This window comes from Xiphophorus maculatus, chromosome 6 (assembly GCF_002775205.1).
Source record: "Xiphophorus maculatus strain JP 163 A chromosome 6, X_maculatus-5.0-male, whole genome shotgun sequence".
Taxonomy (NCBI): Eukaryota; Metazoa; Chordata; class Actinopteri; order Cyprinodontiformes; family Poeciliidae; genus Xiphophorus; species Xiphophorus maculatus.
Genome location: NC_036448.1, coordinates 29,697,399 through 29,721,194, shown reverse-complemented (window position 1 = coordinate 29,721,194; position 23,796 = coordinate 29,697,399). Strand labels below are relative to the sequence as shown.

At 43.5% G+C, this 23,796-nt stretch overlaps 5 gene segments (V, D, J or C); all 5 read left to right on the top strand.

The window, feature by feature from the left end:
• The first annotated feature begins 1,257 nt into the window (after nucleotides 1-1,257).
• On the top strand, nucleotides 1,258-1,899 carry LOC111608896. The segment is given in 2 exon segments: nucleotides 1,258-1,387; nucleotides 1,460-1,899. Coding segments are annotated over 2 exon segments (480 nt in total).
• Nucleotides 1,900-2,276: 377 nt separating this feature from the next.
• On the top strand, nucleotides 2,277-3,350 carry LOC111608889. The segment is given in 2 exon segments: nucleotides 2,277-2,574; nucleotides 2,679-3,350. Coding segments are annotated over 2 exon segments (624 nt in total).
• Nucleotides 3,351-10,728: 7,378 nt separating this feature from the next.
• LOC111608911 lies at nucleotides 10,729-11,355 on the top strand. The segment is given in 2 exon segments: nucleotides 10,729-10,844; nucleotides 10,937-11,355. Coding segments are annotated over 2 exon segments (426 nt in total).
• A 5,140-nt stretch (nucleotides 11,356-16,495) lies between these two features.
• Nucleotides 16,496-20,137, top strand: LOC106700340. The segment is given in 4 exon segments: nucleotides 16,496-16,668; nucleotides 16,796-17,134; nucleotides 19,855-19,920; nucleotides 20,001-20,137. Coding segments are annotated over 4 exon segments (585 nt in total).
• A 1,289-nt stretch (nucleotides 20,138-21,426) lies between these two features.
• On the top strand, nucleotides 21,427-22,174 carry LOC111608925. The segment is given in 2 exon segments: nucleotides 21,427-21,667; nucleotides 21,795-22,174. Coding segments are annotated over 2 exon segments (423 nt in total).
• The last annotated feature ends 1,622 nt before the right edge of the window (nucleotides 22,175-23,796 follow it).

The following is a 23,796-nucleotide window of genomic DNA, read 5'->3' as shown; positions in this document are numbered from 1 at the left end:
ATTGTGTTTTTCTTCATTAAAACCATCAACATTATTCAACAACTTGGGTCCTCTGCTTCCATCCTCACCACTACAACTTCAAACCATGACAATTTCTGAGTTTGAAGACAAAAAGTTTTGACTTTTGAAACTCAGAAAATGTCCAAAGTTTCTGAAATTTACAAAAATTTATGAAAATGTTTGACTTTCACATTAACATATTTTTTTCTAGAAACGTTCTGAGATTTTTGGTGGAAATGAACTCCTTTTTATGTCTACTATGGCGTAAGACTCTAAAAACCTGGAGAAGATGTGAATATTGGTTAAATTAAATTATGTGCACAAAAATAAATACAGTAAAAGAAATCATTTTAAAATTAAGTATTGTACAAAATTATTTAAAATGCTAATAAAAACATAGCCGTATAATCTGCAAATTAATTTGAAATTGCTTCAACTGCAAGAACCAGAAGCTGCCCTCCATCTGTTACACACAAGAGTCACAGCAGCAATATCTCTAGTTTCTGGAAACTTTACCAAACCGCAGCAACAAAAGGTAAAATCCTGCGAATTTCTCAGATTCCCTCTAGTTGGCGCTGTTGGCCGTGGCTCTATGATTAAGAATTGCTGCACGAGAAGGCCTCGGTCGCTGCTCTGCTTCGATGGTTTTTCTCTCCAAGAATCACAAGAGAAACACTGAAAATCCCCATCACAACAAGAGACTTAGACAATTCATCAGAACAGAGCAAATTTAGAAAGAAACCAAACATAACGATGGATTCAGCAGATGTGGCGTCAAGTTGCTCAACCTGAGCCGTTCCTCTGAAGAACTCAGTTCTCATCATAAGACGGCTGAGATGCTTCCAGTCGGTCTGTTTCTGTAAAATGGTGTAAACTGACCTGAGATGTTTCCGTATGGAGAAGAAGGTATGAGAAGTCATTCAGTTTGTATTTAGAAACAACCACAGAACTGAACCTGGATCAGTTAAACTTACCAATGATCCCGATGCGCTCCATGTTCCTGGTTTTAGTCAGAGCGCCAGCAGCAGCGTATCTTGTAACAGTGACTTCTGTCTGCTCCCACCATGTAGTCCTGATCAAACTGTTTCCTAAAACAGAGACAGTTTGATCACAATCCAAACTTGAATGTGGTCATGATGCGGCTTCCAGGGGTAGCTATGGTGTTCGACAGGATCAGTCCTACATGTTGGTCTGAAGACTTTTCAACTTCTTGATGCACAACAGGAGGAAGAAGAGGAGGAAGAGGAGGAGCTGATCTGTCCCTGATCTCTAAAGAGACTCAAACTTCCTCCTTCAGCTCAGCTCAACTCTCCAACATTAACTCTGCTCAACATGCTGTCTCTGCTCACATCTGGATTCACTCTGCTGGTTCTGATCACTGGATCAGGTTGGTTGGAGTCTTTCAGAGAATAATCTGATCCTTCTTGTTCTTCACTTATATCAGTTTTTCTTCCTTCAGGTGTAAACTGTCAACAACTCACTGCAGCGAAGACTGAGGAGTTCAGTTCAGAGGGCAGCTCTGTTACTCTGACCTGTAGTTACACCAACAAGATAGCTCCTGGTGATGATTTCTTTTGGTATCAGCAAAATCCTGGAAAACCTCCAGAGTTCATCTTCTACGTCTCAGGACTCAACAACTCAAGATCAGCAGAGTCTCTGAAATCAATAACAAGATTCTCCACTTACCTGAGAGGAGAGAAACACCTGGATCTGCTGATCTCCTCTGCTGCAGTGACAGACTCTGCTGTGTACTACTGCGCTGTGCAGCCCACAGTGACAGGAAACACCAGAACCCTGTACAAAAACCTGCAGTACTCCACAGCAGCCACTAGAGGGCCTCACTCCCTGCTCTTCAACGGTTTGTCAAGATTCAGACTGATGTGATCAAACCTGAACAAGAAATACAAGTAATAAAAAACTAGTAACAGGGACGGTGGGTTAAACCTACTGCTGCTCTGTGGCGCTCAGAGAACAGGAAGAACCCAGAACAGTTAAATAATTGTGATTAATTCACAAACATCCTGAAGCCCCAACCAGATTTTTTAAACTAATTTGACAGCGCTAATTATTAATGTTGCTGGGTTTTTTTTTGTATTAATATTTGTTTGGTCGTTTTTACTCTGGACATTTAGTTCTGATACACTGAGCAGCCTTTCTCCGCTCTGCTCAGCCGTTCAGATCCACTAGAGGGCAGCGTTACCAGGTTCTGAGCTCTGCTGTGGTTCTGTGTTCAAGCACTCTGTCGCTCCACAGACCAGGTCCCATCAGGTGTTCTTGTCTCCCAGGCAGAACAAATGAGAAACGTTTATCCGGTTGTTGAACAGCTGCAGCGTTCCCTCCAGATCCCGGTCTGAATCATTCCGACTGGTTCTAGCATGACACAGTCTGAGTTTGGACTGGTTTTAATGGGACGGCCCGTCACCAGGCTCAGTGAGGGGAGGAGCTCCACTCTGACAGACTTTGTGTTGGAGCTGAAGAGCTGCTGCGTTCTCTCTGTTCTTCTGTCAGTACCAGGGAAAACAATGCAGCTGCTGCTTTTCTCCTGCATGATGATGATCTTCTGCCTTCAGCCAGGTGAGTCATCTAAAGATGCAGCAGGTGGAGAAGGAGACAGAAGGCAGGAAAACATCTGGAGCTTTGAGTTTGTTAAAACTGAATTATCAATCTGTTGTTTCCAGGATCCTCTGAGGATTTACTGACACCATTTAAAGACGATCAACTGGATTTGGAAGGAAACGACGTGACTCTGTCCTGCAACTATTCAGGAACAGTAACCCTGCTGCTGTGGTACCGACAGACGCCCAGTTCATCTCCACAGCTGGTCACCTCAGGATATTCAGACACAACAGGAAGGCTTTCTTTGAGACACGAGAAAACAAGAAAGACGTTTCATCTGCTGATCTCCTCTGCTGCAGTGACAGACTCTGCTGTGTACTACTGCGCTCTGCAGCCCACAGTGACAGGAAACACCAGAACCCTGTACAAAAACCTGCAGTTCTCCACAGCAGCCACTAGAGGGCCTCACTCCCTGTTAATCTACTGGTTGTTGAGTGTTTGGACAGAAGACAAAGACAACAGTGACATCATGCTGCGACTGAAATAATCCAAGAAGTCTGCAGACATGTGTAACGCCTGACATTCTGCTTCCCAGAGTCTGAGAGACTTTCTAAAATATGTGATCTTTAACTGTTCAAATCTTAGAGAAATTCTTTCCTCTTCTGTTCTCTTTAGTCATGTGTCCCTTCAGGCGCACCGTATGGAGAAGCTGGCTGCCTACATAGGCCATGAAAAGGGTTTCTGGAGATGCTGTCATAGTTGCTGAATTGACTATCAGATCACAGAGGCATCAACACAGGCAGGTTGCATTAATAAAATATGAACATGTGTTTCAATGTGTTAGATTTTTTGCATAGACATGAGTGTGAATGTGTTTCTGGTTGAAGAGTGAGACCATTTGTTGCCTGGAATTGCAAAAATGTGACAAGGAAGAGATCAGCAGAAATCTTGCAGCATGAAGCCAAGAGCAGCCAGAAGCAGTTAGCGTTGGATCCTGGAGGCAGCAGCAGGCAGATACCAGCAACCCTCAGAGGAGCTACGGGTCGGACATGGAGGCAGGTCGGCAGCCCCGACGCCACGGAGACTCAGTACCAAACCTCCTAACCCAGTCTGGCACCGCAAACCCCAACGAAGGATCAGGCCCACAACCCGGCGTCCGTTAGCCTAGCCTAACCTCCCCCCCACTGCCTACAGCGTCCGAAACCTGTTGGGCAGGAATCAGCTGTTAGCGTTGGCCAGGACTGACAAAGACCAAGCGGGGAGAGATGAGGTCACTGTGACATCACCACTAGGGCTGTGACCATTTCTCAAATGATTTGAAAATTCCCCGAGGAAATGATCTGCCTTGAAACTTCGTTAAATTAAGTTTTGTTATTTAGCCACCGTGTTCCGGCCTGGTGTTTATTCATGATGCGCAGCGCTCTAACCCTAACCTTTGACCCTGTTCCTCCTGAGACCAACAATCATCTCCTTTGTTTTCTTTACATTTCAGATGATTTGACTGTTCCCTCCGTGATCCGAAGCGGTCCACCAGCTCTCTGTACTCAGCCTCTTGTCCGTCTCTGATAAACCAGCAACTGCAGAGTAATCTGAGTATTTCTGTAATCTGAGTATTTCTGTAATCTGAGTATTTCTGTAATCTGAGTATTTCTGTAATTTGAGTATTTCTGTAGATGACAGAAGTCAGTCTTGTGCTGGACGTCTGAAGTGTAGAGAGAGAAAAGGAGCCGAGATAGACGCTCAGTCCTCCAGTCTCTACCTGTGGTCTGTCATCAGGTCGTCAGGTCATCAGGTTGCCAGGTCGTCAGGTTGTCAGGTCGTCAGGTCATCAGGTCATCAGGTCATCAGGTTGTCAGGTCATCAGGTCATCAGGTCAACATGTCATCAGGTCATCAGGTTCCGGCTCCACCTGAGTCTCCTGAAGTTCCTCACAGAGCAGATCAGGCTGAATCCTGTTAAATGGGTTCATGCAGCAGGTTAAGATGGCGTCTCCGTCTCCATGGCGATAAGCAAACTGCAGGGGGTCCTGATATGAGCTTGTTCAGGTGGGCCAACAGGAGTGTCTCCAGGACCTCCATGATGCGGGTTGTCATGGCAACAGGTCTACAGTCGTTGACGACTAAAGTCCATCAGAAAGCAGCTGAAGCTAAAAGGAAGAGGAGGAAGAGGAGGAAGAGGAGGAGCTGATCTGTTCCTGATCTCTAAAGAGACTCAAACTTCCTCCTTCAGTTCAGTTCAACTCTCCAACATTAACTCTGCTCAACATGGACTATTATGGTCTGTCTCTGCTCATCATCTCTCTGCTAACAGGTCAGATTGAATTTTTTCAGTAAAGCCTGATTAGCTACTTTTCATAACTGCCTCGTTATCAAGAATGAATCACTGAACTTTAATGTTTCTCTCTTTTTCTTCAGCAGTCACCTGTGAAGAACTGACTCCAGTCAAACATGCAGAGTCCAGATCAGAAAGCAGCAAAGTTACTCTGTCCTACACTTACTCCAAAACAGCCACTGGAACTGATTATTTCTTCTGGTATCGACAATATCCTGGAAAACCTCCACAGTTCCTGATCTCCCACACAGGAACAGGAACACAAACTTCTCAGCCGCTTCCTGGTTTCTCCTTCAACGTGAATGCTGATAAAACCCAGATGGATCTGCTGATCTCCTCTGCTGCAGTGACAGACTCTGCTGTGTACTACTGCGCTGTGAGGCCCACAGTGACAGGAAACACCAGAACCCTGTACAAAAACCTGCAGTACTCCACAGCAGCCACTAGAGGGCCTCACTCCCTGTTAAACTACTGACTCATGCAGTACTCCACAGCAGCCACTAGAGGGCCTCACTCCCTGTTAAACCACTAAAACCTGCAGTACTCCACAGCAGCCACTAGAGGGCCTGACTCACCTGATCGGTTGTCTAATGTTAGACCAAGCCAAACATGGTTTTTCTCTTGTGCTGATGATCCTGACAGATTGTTTTAGACTTTCTCAATGTTTATTATCTTATCTGCCAAAAATCCCTTCCTATTCTGTTTTTAGAAATGATAATGATGAATTTTTATTTCATTTTTAAGCAGCTTAACATTCATCAAGCTGAACAGTCGCATCGTTCCATCACACACTAAGCAGATGAATAAATGTAAGTACATATAAACAATGAAATGACTCCAATTAATTTATGAACCATCACCTGCTGTGGCCTGAAGGCAAAGTCTCACTCTTCTGTGTTCAATCTAACGTCTAATTGCTTCAGTGGCTCATGATGTTTTGGGCTTTTGCTCCTGGTTGATTTGATGATCTGGAGGCTGAATTCCTGCTCTGCTGTCACTCTGTCGACTGAAATTATATGCACCACTTCAGAGAAAGTTTTATAATCAGTCAACATCCATCTGATTTAAGAAAGATATATATATATATAAAATTCCCTTCTCACCCACTGCGGGTGGTTCTTATCCTCTGAGCTCGGGTCCTCTACCAGAGGCCTGGGAGCTTGAGGGTTCTGCGCAGTATCTTGCCTGTGCCAAGGACTGCACATTTCTGGACTGAGATGTCTGATGTTGTTCCTGGGATCTGTTGTAGCCATTGGTCCAGTTTGGGGGTGACTGCCCCGAGGGCCCCGATGACCACAGGCACCACTGTGGTCTTCACCTTCCAGGCCCTCTCCAGTTCCTCCCTGAGGCCCTGGTATTTCTCTAGTTTCTCGTGCTCCTTTTTCCTGATGTTGCAGTCGCTTGGTATTGCTACATCTATCACAACGGCTTTCCTCTGTTGTTTATCCACTACGACAATGTCTGGTTGGTTCGCCATTACCATTTTGTCTGTCTGGATCTGGAAGTCCCACAGGATCTTAGCTCTGGCGTTCTCCGCCACCTTTGGGGGTGTTTCCCACTTTGATCCCGGGGTTTCCAGTCCATATTCTGCACAGATGTTTCTGTACACTATGCCTGCAACTTGGTTATGTCGTTCCATGTACGCTTTCCCTGCCAGTATCTTGCACCCTGCTGTTATGTGCTGGACTGTCTCAGGGGCCTCCTTGCACAACCTACACCTTGGGTCTTGTCTGGTGTGGTAGATCTGGGCCTCTATTGCTCTGGTGTTTAGGGCCTGTTCCTGGGCGGCCAGGATGAGGGCCTCTGTGCTGTCCTTGAGTCCAGCTTTTTCCAGCCATTGGTAGGATTTACTGATATCAGCCACTTGGGTTATTTGCTGGTGGTACATCCCATGTAGGGGCTTGTCCTGCCATGATGGTATCTCTGGCACCTCAACCTCCGTTCCCTGTTGTCTGAGATATTCACTGAGCACATTGTCTGTTGAGGCTTTGTCCCTGATGTATTTATGGATCTTAGTTGTTTCGTCCTGGACTGTGGTTCTCACACTCACTAGTCCTCTGCCTCCTTCCTTGCGGCTCGTGTACAGTCTCAGGGTGCTGGATTTGGGATGGAATCCTCCATGCATTATTAGTAGTTTTCTAGTCTTAATATCAGTGGCTTTTATCTCCTCCTTTGGCCAGCTAATTATTCCAGCAGGGTATCTGATTACTGGCAGGGCATAGCTGTTTATTGCGCGGATTTTGTTCTTGCCATTGAGCTGGCTTCTCAGGACTTGCCTTATTCGTTGGAGGTATTTAGCTGTGGCTCCTTTCCTTGTGACCTCATCGAGGTTGCCATTTGCTTGTGGTATACCTAGGTACTTGTAACTGTCCTCTATGTCTGCTATTGTTCCTTCTGGAAGTGAGACCCCTTCTGTGCGGATGACCTTCCCCCTCTTTGTGATCAGCCGACCACACTTCTCTAGTCCGAATGACATCCCAATGTCCGTGCTGTAGATCCTGGTGGTGTGGATCAGTGAGTCGATGTCTCGCTCACTCTTGGCATACAGCTTGATGTCATCCATATAGAGAAGGTGGCTGATGTTGGCCCCATTTTTGAGTCGGTATCCGTAGCCAGTCTTGTTGATAATTTGGCTGAGGGGGTTCAGGCCTATGCAGAACAGTAGCGGGGACAGAGCATCTCCTTGGTATATGCCACATTTGATGGACACTTGTGCAAGTGGTTTGCAGTTGGCTTCAAGGGTGGTTTTCCACAGCTTCATCGAGTTTGCAATGAAGGCTCTCAGAGTCCTGTTGATGTTATACATCTCTAAGCATTCAATGATCCAAGTATGCGGCATTGAGTCATAGGCTTTCTTGTAATCAATCCAAGCCATGCACAGGTTGGTGTGTCGGGTTTTGCAGTCTCGGGCAACTGTGCGGTCTACGAGGAGTTGGTGTTTGGCTCCTCTGCTATTTACACCGATACCTTTCTGTGCCGTGCTCATGTGTTTATCCATGTGTTTGCTTATCTTGGCCGCTATGATGCCTGACATGAGCTTCCATGTTGTGGAGAGGCAGGTTATAGCTGTGGAGAGGCTGGATAGCTCAATAGATAAGGCATCGGTATAGCTGGCTGGATAGCTCAATAGATAAGGCATCGGTATATCACCCGAGAGGGCAGGGTTCGAATCCAGTCTGGGTCCTTAGGCAAGACCCTTCAAGCTACTGCCTACCTCATACCATGAGAGACACAAAAATGCATAACATGCCGGCTCAGACGTCGCCCGGCCAAACAAGGTCTGCGTCAGGTGTTGGGGAACCAGAGCACCTTGATGACAAATGGGCTACTGGAACAAGACGGAAATGGGCGAGAGATGAAAATGTGGATCTGTTGGAATGCTACTACTCAAGTAACCCTAATCAGAGAGGTTACATGCAAAGACTGGTGAAGGAATGGTTACTTCGACATCCCCAGTCAACACTAAGCGCTAAACAACTAGTAGCTCAGTGTTCCAACATCCGCAAACGGCAACTGCTATCACAACTTGAGATTGACGAAATACAACACAAATGCTACGGCAAAAAGGAGGAACCTGGATGTCAGAACTGTGGGGACTTAACTACAAGTCCCCACCCAGTCAGGGGATACACGGCCCCATTGAGCGATAATTACCTCCATAGTGTAATGTTTTCAGAAACAACTGGTCCTGGGTGTGAATTGTAATCCGACAATCTTCCGTCAAAATGACAGATTGATATAATATAGCTCCTGATAATGTAACTTTACAACATAGACAAGCCTGCAACAGCAGATCTTACAAGTCTCAGCACCACAGAGAGCGACTATGTCATTCTGAAATCCATCTGACATGAAGTTCAACAAACCAAGAGAACAACAGAAACATCAGGCTGCTGGTCACTAATGATGAAACGACACAAATTCAAATCAGTTCAGAACCGCGGATGGGTTCGGATCATCTTGACACTTTATCAATTTCTACTCAGAGCCTGGAGCAGCTAGCAACTGCTGAAGCTACGTTTATTGTTGGCGTGTTGAAGCGGGAACGACGCAGCGACTCCTGCAACGCCATCTTTGATCTTTGTAACTCCGTTCACACAAACTGGGCGGCTCCAATGGAAACCTTAACTATAAACGCCATTCTGCTTTCTTGGCTCAACAACGCTCAACAAGAACTGTTGAAAGCGACTTTAACTCAGCCTTCAGTCCCTGACATCACCGCTGCAGTACTCCACAGCAGCCACTAGAGGGCGTTTTCAATGGTTTGTTAGGGTTCAGTCTGATTGTTGTCGTGGTGATACTAAGATCATTATATTAAAATCAAGGCAAACATTTTTATAAACCAGTCACGTACATGGTAAAAACAGCAGCAATAACCTGGGCGGATATCGTAAAACCTCTGAAAGTCAAACTTTCACAAGCATTTTGGATTCATTTCAGTTTTTAGAAATCTGAAAATCACATTTGGCATAAGTTAAAGTGAACAAACAAAATAAAGTTCAGTTCTCAGGGATATTTTACTGACATCTGCTTCTTGCTGCTTCACTAGAGTCTGCAGCAACGTTACAACAAGTGAAGACGTTCAGATTGCAAGTGTTAGTCAGAAGAGGACGATAAAGGTCACAGCCTGGCATGCAGTGAACCATGAGACCTTTTAAACATGATGCCAAACTGGACACCATGCCTGGAGCAGATCCTGAGCAGCTGCAGGCCCGTAGGGAGACAACAGGACCAGATCGTCTGCACACATTTACAAGATGGCTACCCACCATTCACCCAGTCTTCTAGTCACTTAGTCCAGACAAATTATAAAGGTACAAGTTGGTCGTTAAATTAAAAGGCTTTGAGAGAGTGATGTGTGACGTGACCCGCTCAGCAAGTCTGGCTCTTTCTATTAAATCAAAAGTTCTTTAAACAATCGTTTCAAAGTCCTGGGGCTGAACATTTGCTTCCGATGTGCTAAAACATTTAGTACTTAGTCATTTGTTACACCGATACCCTAACAAGGCCCTCAGTGTTCCACAATTTAGCTCAGTATGGTGAAAAGTTACCATCAAATTACCACTTTATTGTCGTCCAACTTCATTCCTATTTAAAACCCAAATGAAAAACTCAGAGCCTGCAGCTCACAGAAAACTAGAGGAAATAGATAAAACCTATCTTTTTATTGTTAATGCAAAATGTTATGCACTTTTCATCTCTTCTCATCTGACAAGCTGGAATATAAGCAATATTGCTGCAAAATTTTCCACAAATGTTAAATAAATGTTGTGAAAAACTAACCTGAAGAAGCCGACCAGTGAAAAATTACAGTTTCTACAAGTTTTACTGCATTAAGTCTAAAGATCCACATCCCAGTGAATCATTTGGACTCGTTCTCGTTCAAACTGAGTCTTGATTAAATGTTACTGATTCACTTACTAAACTGATATTGGAAATTATTTTGAGGTTTTGATAATAAGGTGATACAATGCTGGAGCCAGTAGATTGTACAGATAAATGATTAAATATGAACAGATTGAAAATAGTATTTCAGTTCTGGGGAGGGAAGGGCAGTGGGGGGTCTGAAAACATTATGATCCCTAGGAGGGCATGACAGAAAATAATGGAGAAACACTGGATTATTGTGACGAAGGCTGAATGATTGTGTTGATGAATTCTCGTGTTTTGGAGAAAATGTGTTTGTGTTCACTGTGTGTACGTCTGCCGTTCTTGCTGTTTGGAAATAACAGAGCACAAATTCATTTTTCCAGGTTTTTGTTCTTTCTCAATTTAACAGAGAAGAAGAAGAAGAGGAGGAGGAGGAAGAAGAGGAGGAGGAGGAGGGGAGAAAAATGGAGGAGCTGAATGACTGAAGAGACACTTCCTCATTCAATGCAGATCAGCAAACTAACCACCAACATTAACTCTCTTCAACATGGACTATGAGCTTTTGTTGATCATTACCTCACTAACAGGTCAGTTTGATGTTTGGTCAGGAATATGTTTATGACAAATCATAATAGAAATAAAAAACAATGAAAAAAGTTAACATTTTGTCTTTGCTCAGGTGTCATCTGTCAACACGTTACTCCAGTGAAAGACGAGAAGTCTGGTTCAGCAGACAGCCCTGTTTCTCTATCCTGCAACTACAGTAAAGGTGCAGCAGATTATTTCTTCTGGTATCGACAACATCCAGGGAAACCTCCAGAGTTCCTGACATTTAATACGGAAGTTGAAGAAACGCAGAAAAAATCCCAGTCTAGACTCTCTGGTAGAGTTCGAAAACAGGAAAGCCAGATGGATCTGCTGATCTCCTCTGCTGCAGTGACAGACTCTGCTGTGTACTACTGCGCTGTGAAGCCCACAGTGACAGGAAACACCAGAACCCTGTACAAAAACCTGCAGTACTCCACAGCAGCCACTAGAGGGCCTCACTGCCTGTTAAACCACTAAAACCTGCAGTACTCCACAGCAGCCACTAGAGGGCCTCACTCCCTGTTTAACCACTAAAACCTGCAGTACTCCACAGCAGCCACTAGAGGGCCTCACTCCCTGTTAATCCACTGGTTGTTGAGTCTTTAGACTGAAGACAAAGACAACAGAGACATGAAGCAGTAAAGATCAGAGACAGAGCTGCTGAGGAAGCAGAAAACGCTCTGATTGGTTGAGTTGAAGTGGCCCCGCCCACTGACCTTCAGCTCATCCAATGACATCATTTCTTCCTCTTTCTGCTGCAGTGGAAGAACATTGTTGATCTGCAGTGTGGCTCTAAGGACTCCAAAGACATGTTGCTCTGCCTGGTTCTGCTTCTCTCTGTCAGTAGAGGTGAGTTTCAGATCAGGGATTCTAGTTCAGGTCCAGCTGCTGCATTAACACAGATAGAGACTGAATTTCACTGCTTTCTGCTTTCTCTGCTCTGACTGAATGAAAATCAACTTTTCATCATCCTGGAAGTTGAACTGACATTTCTACAGTTGATGATGTTCGTCTAATGGCTTCATTTTCTCCACTTTTTCCAGGTCCAGCTGCTGCAGACATAATCTCTGCTGTTACAGATGAAGTCAGAGGGACTGAAGGACATTCTGTCTCACTCAGCTGTAACTACGAGACAACATCTGATTATGCTGACCTTTACTGGTACAAACATCCTTCTGACCTTCAGGCTCCTCGATTTCTACTATTAAAAAATGGAAAAGGAGGCTCTGCTGATTTCAACATTGATCAAAAACATTTCAAATCCCAAACATCATCTTCCTCCACTGAGCTGACCATCAGAGAGCTAACCCTGGCAGACACAGCTCTCTACTACTGCGCTCTGGAAACACAGTGATACAAAGTGGAGAAGAGGCTGTACAAAAACCTGAACACAGATATCTGACTCCTCTTCAAAGAGGAGGGAAGTGGTATTCACAGCTCAGCTTCATATCAGATGATTCTGATCATTCCTGCTTGATTTTATTACCCATCCATCCATCCATCCATCCATCCATCCATCCATCCATCCATCCATCTTCTTCCGCTTATCCGGGGTCGGGTCGCGGGGGTAGCAGCTTCAGAAGGGAGGCCCAGACTTCCCTCTCCCCAGCCACTTCTTCTAGCTCTTCCGGGGGAATCCCGAGGCGTTCCCAGGCCAGCCGAGAGACATAGTCCCTCCAGCGTGTCCTGGGTCTTCCCCGGGGCCTCCTCCCGGTGGGACGTGCCCGGAACACCTCACCAGGGCGGCGTCTAGGAGGCATCCTGGCCAGATGCCCCTCAACTGGCTCCTCTCGATGTGAAGGAGCAGCGGCTCTACTCTGAGTCCCTCCCGGGTGACTGAGCTTCTCTCTAAGGGAGAGCCCAGCCACCCAACGGAGAAAACCCATTTCGGCCGCTTGTATCCGCGATCTCGTTCTTTCGGTCATGACCCAAAGCTCATGACCATAGATGAGGGTGAGAACGTAGATCAACCGGTAAATCGAGAGCTTCGCTTTTTGGCTCAGCTCTCTCTTCACCACGACGGACCGGTACAACGCCCGCTTGACGGCAGACGCTGCACCAATCCGCCTGTCGACCTCCCGCTCCCTTCTTCCCCCATTCGTGAACAAGATCCTGAGATACTTGAACTCCTCCTCTTGGGGCAGGACACCCCCCCTGACCCGGAGAAGGCACTCTACCCTTTTCCGGCTCAAGACCTCGGATTTGGAGGCACTGATCCCCATCCCGGCCGCTTCACACTCGGCTGCGAACCGCTCCAGCGAGAGCTGCAGATCACGACCTGGTGAAGCCAGTAGGACCACATTGTCTGCAAAAAGCAGAGATGAGATCCTAAGGCCACCAAATCGGATCCCCTCAACACCTTGGCTGGTCTAGAGATTCTGTCCATGAAAGTAATGAACAGAATCGGTGACAAAGGGCAGCCCTGGCAGAGTCCAACTCTCACCGGAAACGAGCCCGACTTACTGCCGGCAATGCGGACCAGACTCTGACATGATTTTATTACATTTTACACAAATACATTTTTTAAAACTTTTTCACAGAATATGCTAAAAAAATCCTTTGACATCAATTTCTACAAAAATAACGACATGACAATATTTAACATCAAATTAGTGATTGCATAAATATTCACCCCATTTAAAGTGACTGAGCTCATTCAACAGAGGTCCAGTGGTGGTTGAAGTCTCTTAATGAGTGAATGTGTTTCCAGTGATTGTAGTAGAAACACATAAACACTGATCTGCTGAAAATAAATGTTCTGTGGGATGGAAATAAATATTCACTCACTTTATGGGAAATATGTATTTATTTTGTCTTATTTTGTAGGCATCAGTTTTCCCTCAACATCAATTTGTATCTGTTTGGTCTAATTTTGTGGATCATGACTGATTTGTAAAAGCAATAAGACGTGCAATCTGTCCAAGAAACTATCGTATTGCTACTGTATTAACTAGAGGCACAATGTGAATATTTCCTTGTGGGACACGTTGTAGTTACAGGAGAGAACAAGTCTTTGGACCTGAACTTGATATTTGTGAAATAGCCTAATTCTCCAGATGCAAGTACGGTGGCCGACAGGTGCAAATGCGCAGCAAAAGAGAAACATGCAAACAAAAAAAAAAACACGCGCACAAATTAAATGCGGCAAGCAAAAAGAGAGACGCAAACAAAAAAGAAGACACCCCCGAATGAAATGCAGCAAACAAAAAGAGAGACGCAAACACCCCCGAATGAAATGCAGCAAACAAAAAGTGTTGAAAACGGAAGTGCTCCAGACCACTAGGGGGAGTCAAAGAAAATAGTATTCATTTCTATGGGACCAGATGCAAGATTCAGAGAAAGAAATTTGAAAGAAAGTAAAGGTATCTCTCTGAATCTTGCATCTGGAAAGTGTGATTATTGTGAGAAGTCTGAAACAATAGAGCATGTTATTTTAGAGTGTTGTAAGTATGAAGAAGAGAGAAGATGCATGCTGAGAGAGTGTGTAGGTATTAAAGAAAGGTTTAATTTAATAGAATTTTTGAGGAGAGATTTCGGGAGTAGACATATTCAAATAATTATTCGGTATCTTAAAAAAACAAAGCTATTTCATAGGATATGAGTAGAGCAAGTTGGGTGTGAGTGTGTAAAGAATATCAAAGAGGGGTATATAAAGCTATAAGCAAGTTGGATAATATAAGCAGGTGTGTATGTGTGGGGGTATGTTTAATCAGGAGTTAATGGAGGGAAAAGGTAGAAAGTGAAAGTTTATAGACCATCTCGAACCACACTCCATACTGGTAAGTGGCGGTAATGCTACTGTAAGTTTGTTGCCAACCGCCAATAAATACCAAGAAGAAGAAGAAGAAGAAGAATCTTGCATCTGGTCCCATAGAAATGAATACTATTTTCTTTGACTCCCCCTAGTGGTCTGGAGCACTTCCGTTTTCAACACTTTTTGTTTGCTGCATTTCATTCGGGGGTGTCTTCTTTTTTGTTTGCGTCTCTCTTTTTGCTTGCCGCATTTAATTTGTGCGCGTGTTTTTTTTTTGTTTGCATGTTTCTCTTTTGCTGCGCATTTGCACCTGTCGGCCACCGTATGCAAGACATTTAAAATGTGTATTAAAAAAGACAGCGAATCGCCAAAATGACATTAGAAATAAACATTTTATATAAAATTGAGGTAACGTTGGTACGCCATTCTAGACGATCTCTCCCTACTTCACAAAATCTGTCAACTCAAAATAAAATGCAAAGTGAACAAACATGGTTGTCCGGTAGAGGCAGCAGCACCAAGGCTGTGGATGGTTACAGTTCATTTCTCCAGGACGTGGCTCTGACTAGGTCACTTTATCCTGGTTCCCTTCCTTTGGGATCAAAAACATTTAGTTCAAGAAAATAATTATTTTCCCCAATAGTCCTTAGCTCAGTTTGTCTTCTTTCTACAGTTCAGCTTCTTCCAAACAAATTGAAAACTGCATTAAACACGTTTTTGATTCAAAATAATTCACATGCAGGCAGAAAGCAGCACTGCTGTCGCAGAACAGAAATTCAGTTTAATCGATTATTCTGATGATTAATCAAATAAAACATTTTATAAAATAAAATATTGGTAAATACTTTTGTAACAGCAGCTTTATAATTGGATATCAACATCATCCCAAATGTTCATATTTGTGCATCCCTAATTGTTACTTTTCTGTAGTTTAGAAAATTAACCTGTAACAACAGCATTTCACTTTTTAAATTAACGTGAACAAAAGTTATGCAAAGATCTGAAATTATATACAGTTTAATAATAAAGCAGCAGGCTCACAAAGATGCTTCTAAGAAATGTCTATCCTCCAGTTTTCATCTTCAGTCAATGTAACAGATGAACTCACTTTGCTCAGCCATTTATAGTTTCTCTGTCCATCTGAACGACTGGATTTGGTTCCTCCGTCACACAGAAACATCTTCCAGCTGTGAACCGCCGTGAGGCACGTGTTGGGACCGGGACAGAGGTACATTTATTTTCCAGTTCATCTGTAAAACTATGCTAAGCACGAGCTACTGCAGCCTGCTGTGTTACATCTGTCTGCATGTCCCCGCTCCACCTGTATGCATACACCTGCCGGCCATTTGCTCCAAACCTGCCACTAAGCAGCAGCTCTGGGAGGACAAAGGCTGCCGTACGCCAGACACTGTAAGGATGCTTATTGGTTCCCTGCTGAGTGATGAAAATCTGTACATTTTTGTCTGCCAATGACATCCCCCTGGACCAAACCTGAACATTATGCTGCTAGCACTTAACTTCCTGCTATGAGTTGTTGATGAATGCTAAGTTTTTTATTGATTTTGTCCAGTTATGAAAAGATTTTCATCTAGCATTAGCTTGGAAAATGTTGGAATGTTTGATTACAAGTTAGCATTTGTCCATCAATATTTCTTCTTTCAAGAAGAGAGCAATTACAGGTGACAGGCAGCCGACAGAAAGTCACAATGAATCAGCAGGAAAAGCTAGAAACGCTGAAAGGGTCAAAGTAAATTCTGTTTGTGGTTTTTGTGTCTCGCCCCAAATCTGTTCTAGAGATGCTTCTGACACCAACTGCAGCAAATCTTCCAGAGCTTCTCCACCTGTCAACATTAAGAAACGATTTTCTGTACACCAGGGGGCGCCATGCCCCAGCAGGCGGCGCTCTCCTTGTGCTCTGTGTTCCAGCATTGTGTCAATAAGAAGTGGTGCTGTGAAGAGAACAATAGTCAGACTGAATGTTGAACATCAGCTGCTTCCTCCTGCTGATTTAAACCTTGGTGGACAGATGGAACATTGGCTGTGGATTATTCTGGCTGCTCTTTTCTCTGGTAAGATACAAAGATCAACATGTTTCCTCTACATGGAGTAGAAGTCTTTAAAGCTGCTGATTGTTCTCCTTTAATCAATCATCTTTATTGATCCATCTCTTCCTCTGCATGTTCTGTTCTTCCCCAGAGTGTAAAGGAGACTCAGTGAAGCAGACAGAAGGAGAAGTTGTTGCTGCTGCAGGAGAATCACTGACTCTGGGATGTACTTATGAAACCAGTGATCCATATCCATATCTGTTCTGGTACAGACAAGATGAAAACGGTTATCCAAAGTTCATGCTGAAGCGATTCTCAACAGGAGGAGATAATGCTCCAGAATTCAAGAAAGATAAATTTGATGCTCAGCACGAGAAAACCTCGTTTAATCTGAAGATCCAGGATCCGCAGGTTTCAGACTCTGCTGTGTACTACTGCGCTCTGCAGCCCACAGTGACAGGAAACACCAGAACCCTGCACAAAAACCTGCAGTACTCCACAGCAGCCACTAGAGGGCCTCACTCCCTGTTAAACCTTTACATTCAGGATCAAGTCTGATTTTGTATGTGGGGATAAAAATGCGAGAGAAAATTATTTCCTTCTGATTAAATCCTGTTAAGTTTTTCTTTAATGCTTCAGAATCAGAATGAGTTTGTTCCCTTTGCCAGTAAACACATTCAGCCGCTAGGAAACCCTTTGGTGTTATCATGCAAAAATAAATAAATACAATATGAATCACAAAGAAAAATGTGTGTGTGTGTGCAGAGCAGCAGGTGGATAATGAGGCTGTGTTGTTTATCAGTTTAATGGCTGAGGGAAAGAAACTAATGTAACGTTTTAATGTCAGAACATCAAGACTAGAACCCAAAGTTAATTACAGCATTAAAGTCTTTTTTCTCTGCGTTTGGTTGGTTCCTTTTTTGTCCAGCTTTTCAGTATAGAAACATAGCATAAAGTTTCACTGTTTAATATGAGGAGCTGTAGCACTACTTAATGAACTAAAGGACTAGATAGCATCTGATATCAGAAGACCAAATTCATCTACTGGAGCTGATCAGTAATCAATAAAACAATACAAAAGCTTTCAATACCATGTATTTTAAAGAAGGAAAATTAAGTGAACACCACAAGACACAAACATACATAGAAACCAACAACAATAAATTACTATATATATATATATATATATATACAGTACTGCAGTAGATCTTCTATATAGATGTGCACAAAGAGTCCTAACTTTCCCTGCCGGTCAGCACATTGTCTGACTGACACATTTAAACATCCATGATTTGTTTGTCCAGATATTTAAGGAAAAATGTCCAGGTCCAATTCATTTCCGATGAATAATGGATTGTGTGTCTATGTAGTGAGATGGAGGGGGAACCAGTACAGACCATCAGCCTCCTACCAGACCAGTATGGAGTGAATTTCAGGTTCTCCTGGCTCCAGTGGTCAGAAGCTCCCATCCTTTAACCCTAACAGGGTCACCTGGCCTGTATTGAAATAAACAGGACCAGTAAATTACCAGCCTGCTAGTTAACTAGACTTGTTTCAGTTATTATATACAGAAATAAATGCAATTATATCCACCATCTAATCTTTCAGACAAAATAAAGATATCAGATTTGTCTCATTATCTAAAACCATATTGAATTTAAGAAATTACAATTGATGATCAAACAATTAGCATTGGCTACCAACATGCTAAACAAAACAACATTGTGTTCACTTCTCACCAATTCCATAAATAGTTCAGTGCATGACGGCTTCATGGCTCCAAGCTCACTGGGTATTCAGAGCTACATGGTTTTTATATTATAAGTTTTAAAAGTGCATAATAAAAAAAGAACTAATTGTTTGGAAGCAAAACCTGTAGCTCCTTTGTCTCCAGCTCTTCCCTTCACACCTGACTGGGAGAACTGGAGCAGACCTGAAGTGGTTCAGTGATTGGCTGAACGCACTGAGTGACTCACTGTCACTCTAACCAATGGAGCAGCAAAGGCGGGATTAAAGGCCGTGTTTAATCTGGGTTACACACACAACTAAACACTCTCTCTCTCTCACACACAAAATACTAAATTATACTAAATTATCACACACACAAACCATACAGACATAATATTCTGAATCATAGGTCTATATGTGTGTGTGAACTACCACAGGCTTAATGAATGAATGAATGAATGAATGAATGGGCATCAGACTTGTCTTTGTGTGAGAGTTGTCACAGAAGAGGCGGGGCATAATTTGGAGATCAGATGGCGTTGATACCTCAGAGCTCTGGAACCGGCGTCGCTCCGTTTGACGTCTCGCTCGGCGCCATCTTTAAAGGCCACAGACCAAAACTAACTTTATTCTGGTGTTTTTATTGTGTTACCGTTCGCTGTGGAGTTGTTTTCAAGTTGGATATTGAATAGCAACGCTATGCGGAGTAAGTGGCTTTTAGCTCAAGGTCGATCCGATTTATGGACGCTAATTCCTGCCAGCTGTTCTCTGCGCTCCCTCCTGAAGCGCTCAGCGGTTCACATGGGGACCGTCAGTTTCTCAACCAAACACTTATTATTGTAATTTGTACTTTGTAATAATTAAATATGTTATAGAGCTATTTGCATAGATTTTTTTGACTGTAATCATCAGATTTTAGTGTTTTTCTTGTCTAGATATTTTCTTCAAAAAGTGGTTTAACATCAGAAAGACTTCTGTAGTTTCAAATATTAAAAATCTTAGAATTAAATAGAATAGAGTATACTTTATTGATTGCAAAGAGGAAATTGTTTATATTTCAGATATTTTAATATTCTCGGTCCTAAAACTAAATGGATCCTTTGATTTGTCAGTCCTCTGCAACATCAGCGAATACCTGACAGAGAACTCACTGACTGATGGAGATCAATGACAGCAACGTCTGACTATTCAGTAAAAACATCCCATAATCCAAGGAAGCTCTTAATGGTTTCTGCAAACACAAAATAAAAACTACCTCTAAATATTCAACCTGCTTCTCATTTTGTGTGTTTGGAATCATTTTCTGTTCATCTTAATGCAGTTTGAACTGAGATCAGATTTAATCTTAAGGAAAATTAAACGCATCATATTTCCACCAGAGAGCAGCTGAAGCTGAGGAAGAGGAGGAAGAGGAGGAAGAGGAGGAAGAGGAGGAGCTGATCTGTTCCTGATCTCTAAAGAGACTCAAACTTCCTCCTTCAGTTCAGTTCAACTCTCCAACATTAACTCTGCTCAACATGGACTATTATGGTCTGTCTCTCAGTAGAGGTGAGTTTCAGATCAGGGATTCTAGATCAGGTCCAGCAGGAGACAACATCTGGGTCTCCAGACGTCGTTCTGACCTCCAGGCTCCTGTTTGTCCTCTAGAAACAACATGGTTCCTGATCCTGGATCAGCAGCATCATCTTCCTCCACTGAGCTGACCATCAGAGAGCTAACCCTGGCAGACACAGCTCTCTGCTACTGCGCTCTGGAAACACAGTGATACAAAGTGGAGAAGAGGCTGTACAAAAACCTGAACACAGATATCTGACTCCTCTTCAAAGAGGAGGGAAGTGGTATTCACAGCTCAGCTTCATATCAGATGATTCTGATCATTCCTGCTTGATCAGAGTCGCTGTGGTTGCAGCTGCTAATCACTGAGGAGCTCAGATACCTCACTCACAGGGGCTGGGGGAATAAAGACACCAACAGAAACGCGACTCTTCCTCATTCAGTCCAGTCAGATTTCTCCTCCTGTAGACATTCCTCCTGATCATCAGACTCCAACAGTTTGAAAACACTTGTTGGGTCAGAATCTGATAAATATGTGTATGATTAATACCTTAGCATGTGTACATTTACAGTCACTGCTCACTTTTATAGGTAAAACAGTTTCTTTAGTTGTTTACATGGTGCCACTTAAATGTGTTTATTCACCTAAATGTGGTAAAATTCACTGAATCTTCGTCTCCACTAGAACAGCTTCTGGCCAGTTTGCATGTTATGGATTAAATGATTCAGTTCTTCCTCTGTTTCATCTGCTCACTGTGAAAACTGTGAGCAGATAGAAGAGATTTGCTCTTCTTACAGATCTACGTTATGTCTTACTATCATGCATAAGACTGGCGACAGTCACGTAAAGAAAATGAAACTGATCAACACGACAACCTAGAGAGGAAGCAGAACTGGCGCTACAACCTTTGCTTGGCTTGGTGTCAGCCCTGAGGTGAGCTGGCTGAAGCCCAGCGCTGGACGGTGGAAACCAGTCACTCTGTTCCATTTGCATGGCTTGTAACATTTGATCATGTTTTATACTGAACCAAAACTCATTATTTCTCAAGGTAGTGACAGTGAGGGGTTTTGGTTGGGTTGCTGCTAGACGGACCTGGGTGGTACACAGAGGGGAAGATGGGTGAACTACAGCAGCCACATCCAGATTTAAGTCATTTAGCCGATCCCGACTGGTTCCGACTGGTTCTTCCCTGAAGTCTGTAACGGGAGGCGGTACCAGCTGAATGCTGCATGGGATTCCTGACAGCAGAATGAACTGGTTGATCAGTCTGTGATTCAGCTGCATGAGTCAAGGCTGAAATTTCTTCAAACATCGCTGTCTGCTGCCGGAGAGATGCTCAGAGTGGAAGATGTGGAGTATGAGTTTAGTCTTCATTTGGACTTTTGGACCAGAATGACCGTGATTCAACAAGCAGGATATCTCTCTGAAGAATCCGGAGCAATATCCAGTAAAACCAGTAAAACCAGTTCCTCCTGAACATCTGACCACTGCCCAGCTGCTGGAGCCTCGTCTCCTCTCTGGTGAACTCCACCTCTCCTCTCCACCAGGGGGCGCCATGCTCCAGTAGGCGGCGCTCTCCTTGTGCTCTGTGTTCCAGCATTGTGTCAATAAGAAGTGGTGCTGTGAAGAGAACAATAGTCAGACTGAATGTTGAACATCAGCTGCTTCCTCCTGCTGATTTAAACCTTGGTGGACAGATGGAACATTGGCTGTGGATTATTCTGGCTGCTCTTTTCTCTGGTAAGATACAAAGGTCAACATGTTTCCTCTACATGGAGTAGAAGTCTTTAAAGCTGCTGATTGTTCTCCTTTAATCAATCATCTTTATTGATCCATCTCTTCCTCTGCATGTTCTGTTCTTCCCCAGAGTGTAAAGGAGACTCAGTGAAGCAGACAGAAGGAGAAGTTGTTGCTGCTGCAGGAGAATCACTGACTCTGAGATGTACTTATGAGACCAGTGACACTTTTCCAAGTTTATTCTGGTACAGGCAAGAAGAAAACAGTTTCCCAAAGTTCATGCTGAAGCAACGATTATCAGCCAAAGATAAAGCTCCAGATTTCAACAATGACAGATTTGATGCTGACCTCAACAGCACCATAAAATCCTTCAACCTGAAGATCCAGGATCTCCGTCTGTCAGACTCTGCTGTGTACTACTGCGCTCTGCAGCCCACAGTGACAGGAAACACCAGAACCCTGTACAAAAACCTGCAGTACTCCACAGCAGCCACTAGAGGGCTCCAATAGTGTGTCTTTCATTCATTAGTTTTCATATGTTAATAATATAATATATTAAATTAGAAGCATCTTTGATGGCCCTGAAGAAAACTGAACAGAAGCAGCAGCACAAGAAGAGACACAAATGAACTGTTAACCGGTTCTTCCCGGAGTGTTAACCGGTTCTTCCCGGAGTGTTAACCGGTTCTTCCCGGAGTGTTAACCGGTTCTTCCCGGAGTGTTAACCGGTTCTTCCCGGAGTGTTAACCGGTTCTTCCTGGAGTCTTAACCGGTTTGTCCAGGAGTGTTAACCGGTTTGTCCAGGAGTGTTAACCGGTTCTTCCAGGAGTGTTAACCGGTTTGTCCAGGAGTGTTAACCGGTTCATCCCGGAGTGTTAACCGGTTTGTCCAGGAGTGTTAACCGGTTCATCCCGGAGTGTTAACCGGTTCTTCCCGGAGTGTTAACCGGTTCTTCCTGGAGTCTTAACCGGTTTGTCCAGGAGTGTTAACCGGTTCTTCCAGGAGTGTTAACCGGTTTGTCCAGGAGTGTTAACCGGTTCATCCCGGAGTGTTAACCGGTTTGTCCAGGAGTGTTAACCGGTTCATCCCGGAGTGTTAACCGGTTCTTCCCGGAGTGTTAACCGGTTCTTCCTGGAGTCTTAACCGGTTTGTCCAGGAGTGTTAACCGGTTCTTCCAGGAGTGTTAACCGGTTTGTCCCGGAGTGTTAACCGGTTCTTCCTGGAGTGTTAACCGGTTCGTCCCGGAGTGTTAACCGGTTCGTCCCGGAGTGTTAACCGGTTCGTCCCGGAGTGTTAACCGGTTGGATCCCCTCATGCCGGGCGGTGAAGCCTCAGCATGGTGGAAGAGCTCCGGTTACAGCACTTGGGAGCAAATCCAACATTTCATCTACAATATAAATAAAAAGTTAGTTTGTGTAAACTAATTCAAATATCCTGTAGAAAGGAATTGGAATAATCCACAAGAAAATTAATCAAAAGTGGAAATGATAACAGAATAATAATTTACCTTATTCTCCAGTATAAGATCAAAATGATTCCTCTTCCTCTGTTGATCCATTACAACACAAAGTAAAACTCCCTCATGAATACCATTTGCTGCGTTTACATCCAAACGACACAGGAACTGAATCGGTCACATGGTTTTCCTTAAAGTGATGCCAACCCACAGCAAACCCAGCAGGTCCAAACGAACTCTGATTTGATTTCAACACTTTTAAAGTGTCTGTATGATCCACACCAGAAGTTTTAATTTAACTCTTTATGGAGAGTTTGGTACCTAAACTCTAATTAAGTGTCAAATATCAAATCTGCTGGAGTTAATCATTTAACACTAACTATCACTAATTCAGTGTTAGATCTCAATATTAACTCTCAGAGTATTTTTTTAACTTTATAAGAGATTTTTGTAATTATATTAAATAGATATTTTATTGCTTTGAACTTTTAAAAATTCTTTGGAAAATAAACATTTAATAAAGAGGCAATAATTTTCTCAAATGCATTTATTTCACAACGTGCTCTATAATTATAAAACACATTACAATGTGGAACAATGTGCATGTTTCACATATTGCTTATCAAAAGGTCTGACATGTCAGCTGTGAAATACAAAATGCATTTTGCTTAATACA